The 18,532-nt window shown below is 45.0% G+C and overlaps 1 protein-coding gene across 1 annotated transcript in view; it reads left to right on the top strand.

The window, feature by feature from the left end:
- DUBAI (Deubiquitinating apoptotic inhibitor) overlaps positions 1-18,532 on the top strand; it is a 96,517-nt gene that overhangs the window by 64,145 nt on the left and 13,840 nt on the right. The window contains exons 12-13 of the mRNA XM_065454334.1: positions 2,804-3,034; positions 10,352-10,584. Coding sequence (XP_065310406.1) covers positions 2,804-3,034; positions 10,352-10,584 — 464 coding nt within the window. The remainder of the gene's footprint in view (positions 1-2,803; positions 3,035-10,351; positions 10,585-18,532) is intronic.

Raw genomic sequence — 18,532 nt, forward strand, 5'->3', positions numbered from 1 at the left:
CAGCAGAAAGACATGGCTAGTTCAGTGTGTGTGTGGCATTGTCCTGCCGAACACAATGTCGCGTGTTAACTCCCTGCCGCAGTGACCGCATTCCGATGGAGACATATGCAAAGACATCCTGGTATCTACATTTTAGTGGTAAACACTAAGAACAGGTGGTAAAATAAAAATTCAGCCTTCTACTGTGACATTTCTCATAGCCCTGCTGTTGCTTGGAGGCAATGAAAGTGCTCTGCCAACCAAACAACTAACCATAAATATTAAATAAGTGATTTAATTCTTTCTGTAAGATTGTGTATTATGCTTCCATCGTGTATGCCTCAGCATGATACAAATGAAATGAAACTGCAACATGGAAAGGGAATGGCTGAAGTTGGCTGAGGTCCTAAATATGCAACATTGTTATATCTTGTGCACAGTGTAAAGTCATGGAAACGTCATGTTTTTGAGGTAGCTATTGCTTCATGCATTCACTAAAGAAGCTACTTCCACTGGTGCAAAAAAGGAGGAAATATATATTAGATGACTAAGATTAAGATTAAGATTATGATTAAGATTTAGCTAATAGTAACAGAACTCAAACATCATATCTCAAACATCAAACAGCACCGGCTGGCTTGAGATGCATGGTATCCATGTTGGTTATCAGGTAACCCAATCTGGCGCTAGACAAAAAAAAAAAAGAAAAAAAAAAGTCTCTGAGCATTCTTACTTTTAATTTCTGTGGTATTGCTCAGTAATTAGGACATGAAGAAAGACATATTCCAAGCTCTCTTGCAAGAGCAAGAGATTAGATGTGGAGCTAGGCTCTTGCTGATATGTAAGTTCATGACTTAGCACATGTGATCATGGTTGTAGCAAAGGCTATCGTAGGTCATCATTGAAGAGAACCTTCCGATTTACAGCAAGCTAAGGTTCGTAAGTGATAGCGCAAATGCAAAAACTGTTCACGGCCTCATGTAGACAACCTGCCTAGGGTAACAACTGTTGAAGATGAATAAGCATTGGTCACTTTTATTTGTTATTGTTAATAGCTGAATGCCTCAATTCACTTAAAATTGCTGCAGCTGTAAAACAGCAATGCACCATTCCCTGTTGCTCTGGTGTTAGTACTGAAATTCGGTATGGACAGACATTAGTACCGAGCTATTGTGATCCACAAAAACATGTAACTTCCAGCGCTGTGCCAACGATTTTAAAGGCTGCCTATGTCTGAGCCCATAATCAAACACGCACGCCCTGTTCAAATTGCCTGGCTAAATTTACATTGCAAGTTACAGAACCACAGAAGTCTCACAAATTAACAAACTCAGATTGAATTGCAAAGGTGTTCTATGCATAATCACTGTATTCTGCCATGGCTAACTTGTGGTGCCGAACTTGGAGGCTAGAAAGGAAACTTGAAAGGACAGCAAGGCTGGCCTAATGACATTCCGAATGAGCTCAGGAGCAAAAAAAGTAGAGGTGATGTGGTGGCACCATTAGGGTGTTGTATCAAATGGGTTACAAGTGCTCACCCACCCAGCACATGCTAACACTTGCTAGCATTTGGCAGTATCTGTTATAGTTTATTCAGTAAAAGAGTGAAAACGGCTCTTATTGTGGTTTCTGACAATGTGTTTGGCACAAGGATTATTGTCCAACCAACCTGCAGTCGTAGAACAGCTGTTCCAATTGCACCAAGGGCAGTCCTCTGCACCATCCAGCTCCAAAATAGCATCTTAGTGGGAAATTGCGCCAAAGCTGCACCAAAGAAAGCATAAAGAAAGGTTTCATAATGTTGATGCTACCTCACTGGTAAAATTGAAACCAGAACCTAAAGCATGCTATCATTATCATCATCCTGGAAGTCAATTTAGCTGCCGTAGCCAATGGATATAGTAGTTGATGTCTTCTATTGTAGCATTTTGCTTCAACAAAATGGTTTCAGTGTACTGCCGCTGTGCGATTGTTTGTGCTGTTTGTGCTTCAGTTGGGTACTCTTCGTACTAGCAGGGCATGGAGCTTGCTCAGAGGCTGCCAGATCAAAAAGAAGCCTCGGATAATATCCATTGGCACATCGTTTAGCAAGTTCGCTCGGTGCCACTTTATATATTGTACCTCATAATACACATATACTCAACCGCTGACACATAATTTGCACATCAAGGGGACTTTTCTTGCAACCCTCCATGATCGGAAGATCAGATTGAATGGTTGTAATTTAGACAGGTTTCACGTGATCCAAGGCACAGTTATGCACAGGGAGAGATTTTGCATGTTAGCTGTAAAGAAGACTGTCTCAACTGTAACTTCGGTTTAGTAGCATTATCTTCCTTACAGGCCTCTATTTCCGTCTTGTTTCATTTTCTTTTTTCTTGCTCGCTTGAAGTGCCACAAACGTGCAAATGCCTGTCGCAAGTTGAAATAGTAGAAGCAGCCTTATAGTGCAATAAGCACTCAGGGAAAGTCATTCAATTAGATATTATAAAAACTAGTACGGTAATATTTATTTCTAATACTGCATTGAATGAGCATAAAGCCAGCTTCGTTATGTTTATTGACTATTTCATTTAAAATGGAGGCAGTCTGATGTAAAGATGTATGTTTGCCAGTGCACCAAAAATGCTTTTTGCTGCGCCAAATCAACATTTCGCCTTTGCCAGATTGTGCACCAAAAGGTACTGAACCTGACTTCCAGTACTTAGGTGAGAATTTTAATTTTGTTCAACTGTTCCTTGTTGAAACGGAACATGCCAGAGCAGGCGTAGATGGGCAATAAATTGGCTGACTTTTTCACATTTCTCAATGATTGTTGTTGCAGCGGCCGGCTGTGTGCCCTGAAGACTTTCTTCGTACCTCTAAGCCACCCTGGTTCCAGCAGGGAGAGCAGCAGGACTGCTCTGAGTTTCTTCGTTACCTGGTTGACTCGTCCCACGAGGAACAAAAAAACCATGGCTTCCAGCTGAGTGGCTCAAACACCACAGGGCAGACCCTGATTCAGGAGGTCTTTGGGGGAGTGGTGTGCACCACTTACTGCTGTCTTACTTGCAATGTGAGTGCGCTGGTGTCCTTTTGCTGCATGCCACATGAAATCGGAAAATAGTTATACCTTGATATAGCAAAGTCAATAAAATTGATGATTTGCTTCGTTATATCCAAATTTTATAACATTTAAATGTGGCACAACGCTATTGTGAAAGTGAAAGTATTTGCAGCGGGAAGCGAATACTTTTGCCGTTTGTTTCAACGTGTCTCCAAAACTCGAGATTACACCGCTGTCTCCTCGCATTCTAAATATGTGAGAAGGCAGTGCACATGATGCCATACCATCTCAGCATTGTGCACGCAGGAGGTTCCCTCTAAACCAAGGTGTACTGGCTGCATATGCACTGCCGCACTGACGTGCCCCCCCCCCCCCCCCCCTTCCTTTTCCACCTCTTCTTGGAAAGAATGGCACTTATAAAGCCATAACCCTTCTTGGCTTACGTTCGCATGCTTTGACTCACACCCAAAGCATCAAGCATGTGGAGCATGATGGGATCTTATCGCACTTCGGCTTTGTGCGGAGCATGACGCTGCTCCACTTCGGCGGTCGCTCTTGGTCAAGTGGTGTGCGATTTGAGAGATGCGTTCGCAAGCAGCCGCTTGTAATTCAACCGTTTGACCAGCTGAGTCAGCGGAAGTCGCCATTTATTGTTTCAGCATTCTTTTTTGCAGCAGTTAAATATTTTTATACACTCAAAGCTCTTTATAATGAAGCTGAAGTGGGAGTTGACATTGCTTTGTTATATCCATTATTTCCACTTACTGCAATAATGCCCAATGGGTTGCACAGATATAAAGATGGAAATAAGCAGACGGCTTTGCGGCTCGCGGTACCGCTGCATGGCCACACATATCATAAAATTTGAATGAAACAATGAAATAATTTTCAGCGTGTGTAAACATGCAACTTAGCACCTGATGTGACAGCCTTTAGATAGCTGCCTTCCGTTCAGTTGGGATGATCTTTCGCGTCCACTTTCCACTTGGCTTGTTGCGGTCGAGCAGCATGTGGCACACAACTCAGCGCTTCGCTGTGTGATCGAGGAGGAAAGCAAATTTCGCCGCGCCGGCTTGGCATGGCCGGATCGCGGCCTCGAAGATTGCACTGATATCGTTGGGTGCTCAGAGACCGCACCCAGCCACGTGCCCACACGGCATGCTGCCGAGAGAGGAAGAAGTAAAGCACGGCCTGTGTGTGACCCTCGAGATTGTGCCGGGGAGATCTCTGAGGCCAGATCCAGCTGTGGCTGCCCGTGCAGTGCGCCATAGAAAAAGAGAGAAGTGGATGCCCTAATACTTTGCACCACCGTACGTAGCAGCGTAGCACGGCCGAAAACACAAAAACTCTATCCTTAATAAAGTCTACAACCCTCTATGCTCAGCATACATGTTGAGCCAAATAATTGTTCTTTGTTGGGTGCCTTGCCATAGAGGCCTCGAGGGCAATGCAGCTGCTGACAAAAGGGCTACATCTGTAGCTTTATATAGCTTACATAACTTTATATAGCTTATATAGCTCTGTAGCTTACAGGTATATTTATGTATACCTGTATTGTACACAGACCTTAAGCCATTTTTACGAAATAAACTATGGAAATATTGGCAGAGGCAATGGGACACTCGGGTATCCAACAAACTGCACCTAATCAAACCAAAAATAGGGAACTGGATCTCTAAGAAAATATCAAGACACCAGGAAGTACTGCTCTGTACATTAAGAATTGGGCACTCCTACAGCACTCACTCGTATATTCTTACTGGAACTAACCCTCTGACATGCACTTGGTGTGTCAGTAGACTTACAGTCATTCATGTTCTCGTTCAGTGCCGATTATTAGAAGAGGAGAGAAAGAAAGTTCTTCCCTTCCTTATACCGTTATACTATACCTCTGCACCCAGTTTTCTTTTTAAGCAATGACCCTCTAGTTAATTTTAAATCAGTACTCAAGTTCTTAGAAGAAACGAATGCTATAGAAATCATTTGGCCAGGCTATTTGTAGCACAGCCTCTCCTTAGAGGCTGTAGCTGCAATGCAGTCACTTAGAGAGCACGTGCCTCGCAGCCCTTGCGCTGAAGGGCTCTGCAGAGGCACTAGTGCTGCTATAAATTAGCACGTTTTAGTATATAATCCTTCACAACATACTTTTATAACTGCAGGACTCACTTTTCATTGACATTATTTTATAGATACATATTTTACACCATTTACGGCAAATATTTTAGGCCAATATACAGCCACTCGATTTCCACCATATTCAACTATTTTCATTGGCATTCATCACCAAGTGTCATGGTGCTCATTGGCCATTTCTGGCCCTTGCGCCAAAAAAAAAACAATATCCATCAATAAATCAGCACAGCATGGCGTGGCTTGCACAGCCAGGCATGTGGAAGAGAGGAGTCAGTAGAGCTACGCACGGCAGCGAGAAAGACCAGTGTTGCTTGACGGAGTTTTCGACACGGGGGCGTGGGAGTTTTGAACTTCAGTGGAAAACGAGGACCAAACCCTGCGAAAAGCGATTTACTCGGTGCGCAACAGTCGGGTATCTTTTTATTTCAGAGATGAATCTAGCTGCATTGGCAGGACAATTTCACTTCGTTAAAACAATGTTTTGAACACGTGCATCGCTATGAAATTTCCAAGGGGAATTTTATTTACTTCGTTATATCCCATTACATTATAACGACATTTGGATGTATTGAAATCATGTGTAAACACACTTTGTTATATTAAGGTTCAAAACATATGGTGTTCTATGGACAAGAAGTTACAAAAGGTTAAATACTTCATTATATTGAAGTCCAAAATCAAGAAAGGGCCTGATAGATGGAATAGCACACTGTGGTATAAAGTTTGTAAACAGGGATAAGGTGCCTCAGAAAGGCTGGCCAATGTTTCGATAGGGGGACCTATCTTCCTCAAAGGTGGCCTCGTCATCCTCGGCATGTTAGTTTTAAAGGGTTAGTGCAGTGATGTCACGTGCGTTTGTCGTCGGTGGTGGTTGGTTATAAAGGGAGAGTCTTCAGAGGTAATGAGCGCTGTCGCCTGATTTCTGTGAGCATCATTCCCAAGACGAGGGTACAAGAGCGGGAGAGTGGGAAGGCAGGGAGAAAAAAAAGGAAAAAGAAAAAACGGGGGACACCAAGATGGAAAAAAGGGGGGGGGGGGAGAAAGAACAAAAAAAAAATGGAAGGGGGCATGGGAGGGCGTTGGGGAAGCGAGAGGTTAGGGAGCATTCAGAGGTGTCGTTGGTGGCATGTTCTTGCAGCATTAGAAAAGCCGATCAGGCAGTCAGTGCGCTAGTAACACAAAAGACAAAAAAAAAAAACCTGAGTTGAAAGCGTGACTTGAGTAGCATAGCAGCAATGCGTTGATTATGCAAAAAAGAAGTGAGGCGTGCAGACAGGACACATGAGTAGAGAAGTAGAGAAGTGGACAACACGAACTCCAACTATCAACTGAAGGGAGCACTGAGGCCAAAAAAGAAAGAACACACAAAGCTCATCTGCGCATGCAGTTTTGTGTCTTCTTTCTTTTTTCGCCTCAGTGCTCCCTTCAGTTGATGGTCGGCGTTCGTGTTGTCCACTTCTCTACTCTTGTGTCCTGTCTGCACGCCTCACTTCTTTTTTGCATAATGAATCCTTACCAACTAGCTCAGCTTTCTGTCGTTCCAATGCGTTGAGTGATGTTGAAGTAGTTAAGATGGCGACAAGGAGTCTGGGAATGTATGGCGTATCTGAAAGGCAGCGGCATAGTCTTTCAAGGGACGTTAGCCCCAGTAGCTCAACGTAGGTGTCGTTACGGCGATATACGGAAATGACGATACCCTGTGTGGCTGAGGCGCCGAAAAAGGTACGATGACGTCTGGGACTTCGGAATGTGTTGGTGAGGGTGTTTCGAAAAACATATAATAAAAACAGGCTCCCCAAAAAAAGAGGGGTGGGGGGTGGGGATTGAAACTGGAATAACAAATAGGAGGGCGACATGCGTAGTTGCGGACGGGGGCAGGTGTACATGTCAAAATGGGGTCGTACTGTTGATATAAGCGTAAAAACATGACAGAGTATATTAAATTGAATAGCAGACAGGAAAAAATTTTCTAAATGGAGGAACAGGTGAGGTTAAGAATTAAGGTTAGCTGGTGGCATAATGTGTTTTGTGACGTTGTGCCAAAATAATTGTGTTTTTCAGGAACATGTCAATTCGTAAAAAAAAGAAGTGTATTGGGTAATTTTTTGTGAGCTCGATTGCAAACGTTGACGTCAGGAAATCATGCTAAACGGCATCGTAGCAGTAAGGTTCTACTGTTAGGCACTGGGTATTCTTCTTGGATTAAAAAAGTGGGAACATATTGAAGAAGAATGAGAATAAAGTGGCACCGACTGTGACATGTCTATGCATAGAAAATATCCTGTGCACGCATACAGCTATAAACAGAATATATTGTCATTCATATGCCCTTCATGTATGTATACATGTATGTATGTGTGCATATGTTGTTTTCTGATGCAAACTTTTGCCATCTGCCTCAGTACTGCAGTGTCTATGGCCTTTTGCTGCTGAGAACAAAGTTGTGGGTTCAGTTACCAGCAGTAACAGCTCGTCTACTGTACATTAAGTGCATGTTAAAGTGAGCCCCAGATGCTAAAATGTTATCCTGAATCTGTCACTATGGCACCTGTCATAGCCTGCACATTGCTTGGGTACACTCCCATCATTTATCCTAACCACCTAAATTTTTGGTGTTTAAAGGGTCATAGGGTGACCAGATTGCGAAAATCATGAAAAAAATTGGGGGGGGGGGGGGGGGAACCTCATAATTCAGCATCCTTAACGCTTAATCTACATTGTATCCAAAGGATTTGGTTGGAAACACACTCTAATTGCCCCCAAAAAAGTCATTTTGTCAGTGCAGATGACAAGATAGGAGCTCGAAATTGCGCAAAAACACCGAAGTTCATGGAGCCATCTTTCTTCTTTCCCCCTGCCAAGCGTCACATCTTGGCATCATTCGAAAGCTGCTTCTTTCTTCTTTTCTTCTCTCGTGCCAGCTCCACCCTTACACGTGAAGCAAATGCACAACAAAGGAAACAATCAAGGTCTCTCCTTCTCTCGCGGTGGCCTCCGAGCTGATGTCCTTGCCTTGCGGCACCCAGCGTGTGCTGCCTTTGCCCGTGTGTGCTGTTGCCCTAGCAACCCTCGTTCTTTCGATGCGCCATTCCATGTGTGAGCACCATATAATCTGCTACATTGTCCCTGTATGGTGTGTTGCTTTTCTGGTTGCATGGTTTTGATCGTTTTAGCATGATGGGGATCAACGACGATCGTTCGAAAAGAAGTATAAGACAGTTCATTGCTTCCACACGCAGAAACGTGTAAGTTTCCAAACCCTCAAAAAGGCAAGAAAAAGCTGTCTGCAGTCCCTTGTGACAGTGATTTGGTTGTGTGTCATCACCTCGAGACGGATGGTGGCAACTGCGTATGACCGCCAACTGCAGTTGCCGCATTCAAAGTTCCATTTTGTCAAGGTCTCGCGAGCACTCCAGCGACGTGGACGATTCAAATGCGGTTCCCTGTGCTTTGCGTGTTGAAACTCTGGACGGAGTACTGCCTGTGACCGCCGACACCGCCGACCTCATTTGCCACATTCAAATTTTTGTTATGCTGAGGTCCCGTGAGCGCACCAGTGAGGTGCAAGGTGAAAAGGCTGTTGGAGCTGGGTTCGATGAGTGCGCGTTTGACAAAGCACTGAGTCCGTGGCATTCAATAAAGATGCAACATATGGGTTCATCCCCCTTACAAAAGAAGATTGCAAAAAATAATCAGATTTTCCCTTCGTGGACTTGTGACCAGTAGCAAGAAAGGGGCAAAGGAGGCCTAACACAGTACCTCATAGAAAAGCTGACTGCCTACTATGGCTTGGTTCTCAGAAACCACTCTTAGGTTAACAAAATGCATGGAGGGGTCATGGCTACATTTTATCACATGACATCGTCAGATGACCAGCTTCACCATGAACTTTGCCATGGCAATTCCACAAGCTGGTGCAAGCGCCAAGCAGCAATAGCTTGTGGAGAACCTCAACCAGATATCACAGATACAAATTGGCAAGTCACGTGGTTGTTGCTCTCCTGCCAGTTTACCATTGCCTCTCCCAGCCTCAGCTCCTTGAACGGTGCAGGGGCAAAAAGGCACAAAATACTGCGGAAAGTCTTCACTCAGTGATTCGTTCTGTACTCCCAAAGGATGAGAACGCAACACCCAGCGCAGCTGAGACAGCAGTCAGTGAAGCGATTCGTAGGCTTAATTCTGGAAGGCGGCGCACCTAGAGCAAGTTCTGTTCTTCCTCTGGCATCCTTCCTGGAGGACTCTCATTCAGCAGGCAGCAGAAAAAGATGCCAAACGAAAAAGTAAAACAGTGAGATTTGTATGAAAAATAAGAGCAAAAGAGAAAAAAATAACAATGCCAAGGAAGGGACACCAAGAACTACCACCCTGGTGCTTTCTAAGGTACACAAAAAGCCAAGCAAAACTTTGGAGGCTGTTTTCTCAAAACTATATTTTATGCCATTTGTCTCGCTCGTGGAGCAGATATCTTGGCAACCACTTGGGTTATGTTTGAGTTATTATTAATCTGTTTGTGTTGTTACATTCCTTGAAAAATGCTGCACCACGTGACCTGCTTATTTTTGTCTCAAAATTATTTGTAAAATTATTATGCAGCCTTTGTATGTATGTCATTCTTGCCTATTCGGTATAGGTAACAACAAATGTGAACTTCGCATCATCACACAAGAAATTGAAAAATGCTAGCATGTCATGGGCTGTAACATACATCTGAGAATACATGAAGAGTTGAACGACATTTCCAGAATACTTTATAAGCTCTCTAAATTCTCTATGAGATTAGTGGGAAAAAAATTTAGCTTTGAAAGTATAAGAAACAAACATTTTTTCTGGTATGTTGCCGTAGGCAACACTCGTCAATTAAGGGTTAAAGCTCCCAATTAGGCTGTTATGTCAGTTTATGAATATAACTGACCAACCTTAAGACATGCACGCCAGGATGCATGGGAAGAAGAAATGACGATGTCTTGGTGAGGGAAAACAGGGAAAGCAATGAGTTCAAGTGCACGCCTTCTTGTAACCTTAATGCTTCTGTTGCTAATGGATACCATCACCTTCTTGATTCGCAGTAACCACGGCTGTGTATGTGCCATGAAATCTGCTTTTGCTATGTGCTATGGTTCAGTGTACACTTGGTGCTTCCAAGGAGAGTACAATGCGTGTCTGTAGCACTTCTTGCCTTCCTAATTTGTTCAGGGTGAGAGCAAGAATGAGGAAGCAATCACGGACCTGCATGTGGCTTTCCCCGAGGGCTCAGTGTCCAGGACAGTTGGTGGCACTGAGAGCAAGGCATACCACACACGGTCAACTGCCAAGTCAGGGACGGCCGAGGCCAAAAATGAGTCCTCCGAGGATACTTCCAAGCCACTTACCCTGGAAGACATGCTCGTGACTTACTTTGAACCAGAGAGCATGGAAGGCGAGAACAGGTGACTGTTGTGCATGGCGTTCAGTTGTCCTTTGGTGTGCAGTCACATATTATATGGTGTGACTACAAATATAATGAAAGCAGTTCCTCTCATATATATTTTTTTAATCACAAAATAAAGGTTATGTATGACCTTATGCTGTGTGCAGCAGCTACAGCTAAGGGCTTGGAATAACAGGAACAACTTAACAGCTTACCTGCATACTTGTTCAACGTGGGCCTTTGGGCTCTCCTACTGCTGCGAGATGACAGATAAGAGGGGTATATATTTAGAAAGTATGTTAAAATTTATTTTTAATTGAGGCACAAACGTCAGAAAAAAGTTTACATTGTCAGATAGAATTACTCTTCTAGATAGGAACCATTTATTATCTTAGAACGAACAGCACTAATTTTTGAATGACATTCTCATACTTTCTGCCACCAGGGACTGAAACCAGATTGGCTGATACAGCTGAACCTTGATATAATGAACTTGAATATAATGAACATTGGATAAAAGGCTAAAATGTTTATCGTTAGCATGTAATCATCATCATCAGCGTGACTACACCAACTGCAGGACAAAGGCCTCTCCCATACTTCTCCAACTACCCCGGTGACATGCTAATTGTGGCCATGTTGTCCCTGCAAACTTCTTAATCTCATCTGCCCACCTAACTTTCTGCCGCCCCCTGCTATGCTTCCCTTCCCTTGGAATCCAGTCCGTAACCCTTAATGACCATCGGTTATCTTCCCTCCGCATTACATGCCCTGCCCATGCCCATTTCTTTTTCTTGATTTCAACTAAGATGTCATTAACTCGCATTTGTTCCCTCACCCACTCTGCTCTCTTCTTATCCCTTAACGTTACACCCATCATTCTTCTTTCCATAGCTCGTTGCGTCGTCCTCAATTTAAGTAGAACTCTTTTCGTAAGCTTCCAGGTTTCTGCCCCGTAGGTGAGTACTGCTAAGACACAGCTGTTATACATTTTTCTCTCGAGGGATAATGGCAACCTACTGTTCATGATCTAAGGATGCCTGCCAAATGCACCCCAGCCCATTCTTATTCTTCCGATTATTTCAGTCTCATGATCCGGATCCGCGGTCACTATCTGCCCTAAGTAGATGTATTCCCTTACCACTTCCAGTGCCTCGCTACCTATCGTAAACTGCTGTTCTCTTCCGATACTGTTAAACATTACTTTAATTTCCTGCAGATTAATTTTTAGACCTACCCTTCTCCTTTGCCTGTCCAGGTCAGTGAGCATGCATTTCACTTGGTCCCCTGAGTTACTAAGCAAGGCAATATCATCAGTGAATCGCAAGTTACTAAGGTATTCTCCATTAACTCTTATTCCCAATTCTTCCCAACCCAGGTCTCTGAATACCTCCTGTAAACACGCTGTGAATACCATTGGAGAGATCGTATCTCCCTGCCTGACGCCTTTCTTTATTGGGATTTTGTTGCTTTTATGGAGGACTATGGTGGCTATGGAGCCGCTATATATATCTTTCAATATTCTTACGTACGGCTCATCTACACCCTGATTCCGTAATGCCTCCATGACTGCTGAGGTTTCGACTGAATCAAGCGCTTTCTCGTAATCAATGAACGCTATATATAAGGGTTGGTTATATTCCGCACATTTCTTTATCACCTGATTGAGAGTGTGATTATGGTCTATTGTTGAGTAGCCTTTACGAAATCCTGCCTAGTCCTTTGGTTGACAGAAGTGTAAGGTGCTCCTGATTCTATCTGCGATTACCTTAGTAAATACTTTGTAGGTAATGGACAGTAAGCTGATCGGTCTATAATTTTTCAAGTCTTTGGCATCCCCTTTCTTATGGATTAGGACTATGTTAGCGTTCTTCCAAGATTCCAGTACGCTCGAGGTCATGAGGCATTGCGTATACAGGGTGGCCAGTTTTAACGCGATAGCGTTAAGGAGCTAGTGTCGCAGAAAAGCCAGTGTCGTCGGCGTCGGTGTCGGAGTCCGCGGTGTTGGCCGTGGGCGATAAATCACGGCAGGCACTTCATAAATTAAAAGCAACTTCCAAGATGGGCTGGGTGGGAATCGAACCAGGGTCTCCGGAGTGTGAGACGGAGACGCTACCACTCAGCCACGAGTTCGATGATTCCAAGCGGTACAAATGCGCCTCTAGTGAATGCGGTGTTGCCTTCGAAACGAGCTGTGGAAAGTTATACTGCGGTGTATATCGCTAATTATGAACATGTAACTTACAGAAGTCGCAATTACACGAGTAGCGAAGTGCATTTCCGCTGCATTTCTTCTGCGCTTTCCGCACACGCAGACCCATCTTGCGGCAAACACAGAAGACCCCCTCCTCTCCATGTACGGCGCTGCCCCGACACATGGCGCGCCACGCGTGCATTGGAGCTGTGCGAGGACCGATGCAAGGCGGGTCGCGGCCCGGACTCTCTCTCCCCTGACAACGCTTCGCCTTGCTCCCTCTGCAGAATCAAGCGTCCTTCCTTTCTTTTGATCACTATCTGTCTATCTCTCTGCCCGTGCCGATCACGACGTTTGGCTGGCGTGCATCATTTCCCCCTCTGAGATACCGAGTTCTTTGGTTCGTTCCGCTTGCTCAGGCGCACGTTTCGTTGCTGCGCCGAACGCTGCGTTGCTCGACCATATGGCTCGACGCTCACCGCGTCCGATGCGGGGCGCCTCGTAAGTGATGGCTGCCCTGTAGCCCATTGTCTTAAACTCCTTGGCGGGTCGACGGGAACGCTGTCGCGTTCCACTCTTGAAGGCGAAGCTTAAGCGTCCTCCAATTTTTTCTATAACAATCTGGCCACCATCCTTTAACAAACCTGCTGTTACCTGATCCTCCCCAGCTGCCTTCCCCCTTTGCATAGCTCCCAAAGCTTTCTTTACTTCTCCCGGCGTTACTTGTGGGATTTCAAATTCCTCTAGACTATTCTCTCTACCATCATCGTCATGGGTGCCACTAGTACTGTATAAATCTCTACAGAACTCCTCAGCCACTTGAACTATCTCATCCATATTAGTAGTGATATTGCCGGCTTTGTCTCTTAACACATACATCTGATTCTTGCCTATTCCTAGTTTCTTTTCCACTGCTTTTAGGCTTCCTCCGTTCCTGAGAGCATTTTCAATTCTATCCATATTATACTTCCTTATGTCAACTGTCTTAAGCTTGTTGATTAACTTGGACAGTTCTGCCAGTTCTATTCTAGCTGTATGGTTAGAGGCTTTCATACATTGGCGTTTCTTGATCAGATCTTTCGTCTCCTGCGATAGCTTACTGGTATCCTGTCTTACAGAGTTATCACCGACTTCAATTGCACACTTCTTAATGATGCCCATAAGATTGTCATTCATTGTTTCAACACTAGGGTCCTCTTCCTGATTTAAGGCCGAATACCTGTTCTGTAGCTTGATCCAGAATTCCTCTATTTTCCCTCTTACCACTAACTCATTGATCGGCTTCTTATGTACCAGTTTCTTCCGTTCCCTCCTCAAGTCTAGGGTAATTCGCGTTCTTACCATCCTGTGGTCACTGCAGCGCACCTTGCCGAGCACGGCCACATCTTGTATGATGCTAGGGTTAGCGCAGAGTATGAAGTCTATTTCATTTCTAGTTCGCCATACGGGCTCCTCCACGTCCACTTTCAGCTATCCTGCTTGCGGAAGAAGGTATTCATTATTCGCATATTATTCTGTTCTGCAAATTCTACTAATAGCTCTCACCTGCTATTATTAGAACCTATGCCATATTCCCCCACTGACTTGTCTCCAGCCTGCTTCTTGCCTACCCTGGCACTGAAGTCGCCCATCAGTATACTGTATTTTGTCTTGACTTTACTCATCGCCAATTCCCCATCTTCATAGAAGCTTTTGCCTTCTAGTCGTCATGACTGGATGTAGGGGCGTAGACCTGTAGGACCTTCAATTTGTACCTCTTATTAAGACCTTAAACCTTAAATACCTTAAAATACCTTAAAAGAGTAAGGCTTAGCCTTATTCCTAGCCTGGTGCGGTTTCAGGATGGTAGAGCGTTCTTCGCTGTTCGTAACCCTACTTCTTCGCCAGTTGTGCTCTCTCAGAGCACTACTGTGGCTTGCTTTACTGACACCGAACCTCTTTCGCTGGTACCGCTTCACACCGAATCACCACTTTTGTCTACCACAACTGATGATCATACTGCTTCCGCTGCTTTAACGGTTGCAATAAATGCCAATCTGACTGCTGTGCAGAAACAAGACCTTTTGGCACTCCTGCAAAAACACAGCACCTCATTTGACGTTCACTCCAACCTTCTGGGGCGCACTTCCGTTGCAGTACATTGCATCGAAACTGAAGGCAGTTCGATTGTACGCCACCGCCCGTATTGCGTGTCTTCCGCAAAACGGAAAATCATTGCAGATAATGTTGATGACATGCTCACAAGAGACATCATTCGGCCATTGTCCAGTTCTTGGTCATCTCCTGTTGTGTTGGTTCGCAAGAAAGACACCTCTGTACGATTTTGCATCGATTATCGAGCCCTTAATAAGGTCATGCGCAAAGACATATATCCGATGCCAAGAATCGACGATGCCATTGACTTCCTCCCGGGTGCAGAATATTACTCTAGTCTAAACCTCCGATCTCCGATCTATGTAATTCTCCTGCAACATTTGAATGCATGATCGACACAGTTTTGCGTGGCCTTAAGTGGAAGACCGGTCTGTGCTATTTAGATGACATAGTTATTTTTTCTACAACTTTTCATCAGCACCTTGAGCGTTTAGACAAAGTTTTCACATGCATTTCCAACGCTGGACTCCAACTCAACACAAAGAAAGGCCATTTTGCCAGAAAGAACATCAAAGTGTTGGGACACCTTATTAGCAAAGATGGCGTTCGACCAGATCTTGACAAGGTTGCTGCCGTGCTTCACTTCCCTCGCCCTGAAAGTTTCTTGAGCCTGGCATCGTACTTCAGCCGCTTCATCAGTCATTTTGCTGCCATTGCGTCGCCGCTGCACAAGTTGGTCACGTCGGGCACTGCTTTACGTCGGGCACTGCTTTCCCTTGGACAGCTTGGACAGCTGTCCTTGGACAGCTGCTTTCCCTTGGACAGACGACTGCAAACTTTCTTTCCAAGCCCTCAAGCAAGCATTTACCACCTACCCTGTTCTCTGTCACTTCAATGAGAATGCACCAACTTGTTTGCACACCGACGCTAGTGGCCATGGGGTCAGTGCTGTCCTTCTACAGCGTGATACCACCTCACGAAAGAGAGTTGTTGCCTATTCCAGCCTCGCATTACCGGCTGCCGAAAAGAACTACTCGATTACAGAAGTGGAATGTCTCGCAATAGTTTGGGCGATACAAAAATTTCGACCATATCTTTATGGACACCACTTCACGGTCATAACCGACCACCACGCCTTATGCTGGTTGTCGTCAATCAAAAATTTGTCTGGACGCCTTGGTCGCTGGGTGGTCCGCTTACAACAGTACAATTTCGAAGTTGTCTACAAGTCGGGAAACAAGCATCAAGATGCTGACGCTCTCGCTCGCTGCCACTATTGTCTTTGAGTACATCTCTCTATTGCTCGCCACTTGATGATGAGACGAAGTCGCCACTCCCGTTATTTCCTCTTGCGGTTGCTTGCACGTTATCTTCCAATTGTGTCACTCAGCTCGCCTTGTGTCAACGTTCTGACCCCTACTGCAACAGCATTGTCCAAAGCCTGTGCGGAACTACTTCTGCACCAAATGCCAGATTACGTCGACAACTACAACTACCGTATTTAAGCTTGACAACGATGTGCTGAACTGCTACATTTACAACTCTGACGGACACCGCTGGGTACCTGTTCTTCCACGTTCGATGCGCACACATGTCCTTGAAGCCTTTCACGATGACCCATCTGCTGTCCATTTGGGTTTCCAGAAAACATACCACCGCGTTAGGAGCCATTTCTTTTGGCCAGGCATGTCTACCTTTGTGGCCAAATACGTCGATTCTCGCGTCCAGTGTCAACGGTGGAAACGACTGAGTTCGCCTCCTGCCGGGCTTTTACAGCTTATCCCATGTCCCGAGACACCCTTTGCCATTGTCTGAGCATAGGTGCTCGCTAACGGGTATGGCCTACTCACATGTCGCACAGCATTGCTCTGAGCAGGGGTGCACTCCAATCTATGAGAACACCATGATACTTTTTGCGCACAGAAATCAGACTACGAGGGAGAATATTGAGGCCTACTATATCAGGAAAGAAGGGTCGCGTTGTGTAAGCATGCAATCGTTAAATATGTACGACAGTGAATTTGAATTTTTAAGCTGCCTCATAGTATAAGCATTAGATTACAGGATTTTGCGTTTTTGCCTGCACACTGATAATGACGCCATCGATGGGAGGGCACGTGGCTATGGGTTGTGTACATAGGTTTGTGTATGCCTTCAAATAAAGTTAGTCATGAGTTCAGCGCTGTCCTGTGTGTTCCTGCATTCTGTCTTTGTCATATTGCGCTGCCCCTTCAAGATGTACTACTAACAACCACTGGCGCCTGTCGGGGTTATAGTTGCGTCGGTGAAGCAGGTTGTCGTGAATGGTGAAATGGTGAGCTTGACGGTGCAGCATGCGAGTGGTTGGTGAGGCTGATGAACCAGAAAGAAAGTCGATAAGGGAGGCAATACAATGATTCTTGCACTGCTCATAAGCGATAGTGGTAAGGTCAAGCGAAGAAATGGCAAACTGGCATAGGGAGCAGCGGGCATTGTTGTCAGTCACGGGAGAGCACGAGAAGGCATTAGCATCAGAATGCTGGCGTCCGCTGCGGTGCAACACATGGATATCGTAGTCCTGGAGGCAAAGTACCCGTCAAGCAAGAGACCGTCTTGGGGCTCTTTCAAGGATGACAGCCAACATAGTGCATGGTGGTCCACAATTACATCAAATGCACAGCCATACATACATATAAGGCTGGAACTTAGTAAGAGCCCAGATGATGGCCAGGCATCACCCAAAACATGGCAAGTTTGCTCTGCAACCAACTTGACTGAGCGATACAAGATCTGAATGGTTGCAGCTCATATGTCTCTCTTGGCTATCTTGCGATTTCTTGTCGCCCATGAGGGTGAACCAAGATGGCTTGGGAACCTATGCTTGTTTGTGATTGTTGAGTCTTAGGTCAACGTAAATGCGAGAACCCAAGACTGGCCTGGGTTCTTTTTTTTAAGCCTAGCACTCCTGTTCATACTGCGACAACAACTCTATCTGACAAGTTGGCAGAGCAACACCATGCTCATAAGGTCTGCTTTGGCTACTTCTCTTACCGTTTTCTCCTGGGTAGGTGCGAACGGGGTGTACCTACACTAAAGGACTGAAAGATGGTTGTCCTGAAAGTTGCTGACATTCTGTGATGTCACTTACACAGCTACACTTTTGTCTCACTTTTCCACAGGGTCTTAAATGCATGCAGTTCATGCAATGTTTGCTGAGCGTGCCCAGTACAGGAGACACAACTTGGCATTGACCCTGTTTCCCAATAGGGATATTGGTGCTTTGTTGCATGCATGGTACTGAAAGGGAAAATTGTAGGGTGTGCAAATGCTCGAATATCGCTGAATCGAGTCAAGTAGCGATCGCTCGAATAATCCAGTTTGCTAATTGAATTTCTATTCAATTTTTCTAATATTCAATATATTCAGTGTAGAGATCTGCGTATTGCCACAACCCTCATCTGCGATGCTGCCCAAATGAGCGCTTCACTTCATTGTAGGCGCAAAAGGAGTGCGAAGGGTGCCGCGAACGGGCCGCTTCAGTTGACGTGGACTTCGTCACTGTGAGCGAACATCAAGCCGATTAGCCGCCGATAGACACACAGATTGTGTTGAATACACGACGAACTTCACGTCACTTAAACAGCCATTGATCACTTATGAGCCACCCGGATGAACATCATATTAGAGTGTTTTAGCTTGT

Source organism: Dermacentor albipictus, chromosome 3, assembly GCF_038994185.2.
Source record: "Dermacentor albipictus isolate Rhodes 1998 colony chromosome 3, USDA_Dalb.pri_finalv2, whole genome shotgun sequence".
Taxonomy (NCBI): domain Eukaryota; kingdom Metazoa; phylum Arthropoda; class Arachnida; order Ixodida; family Ixodidae; genus Dermacentor; species Dermacentor albipictus.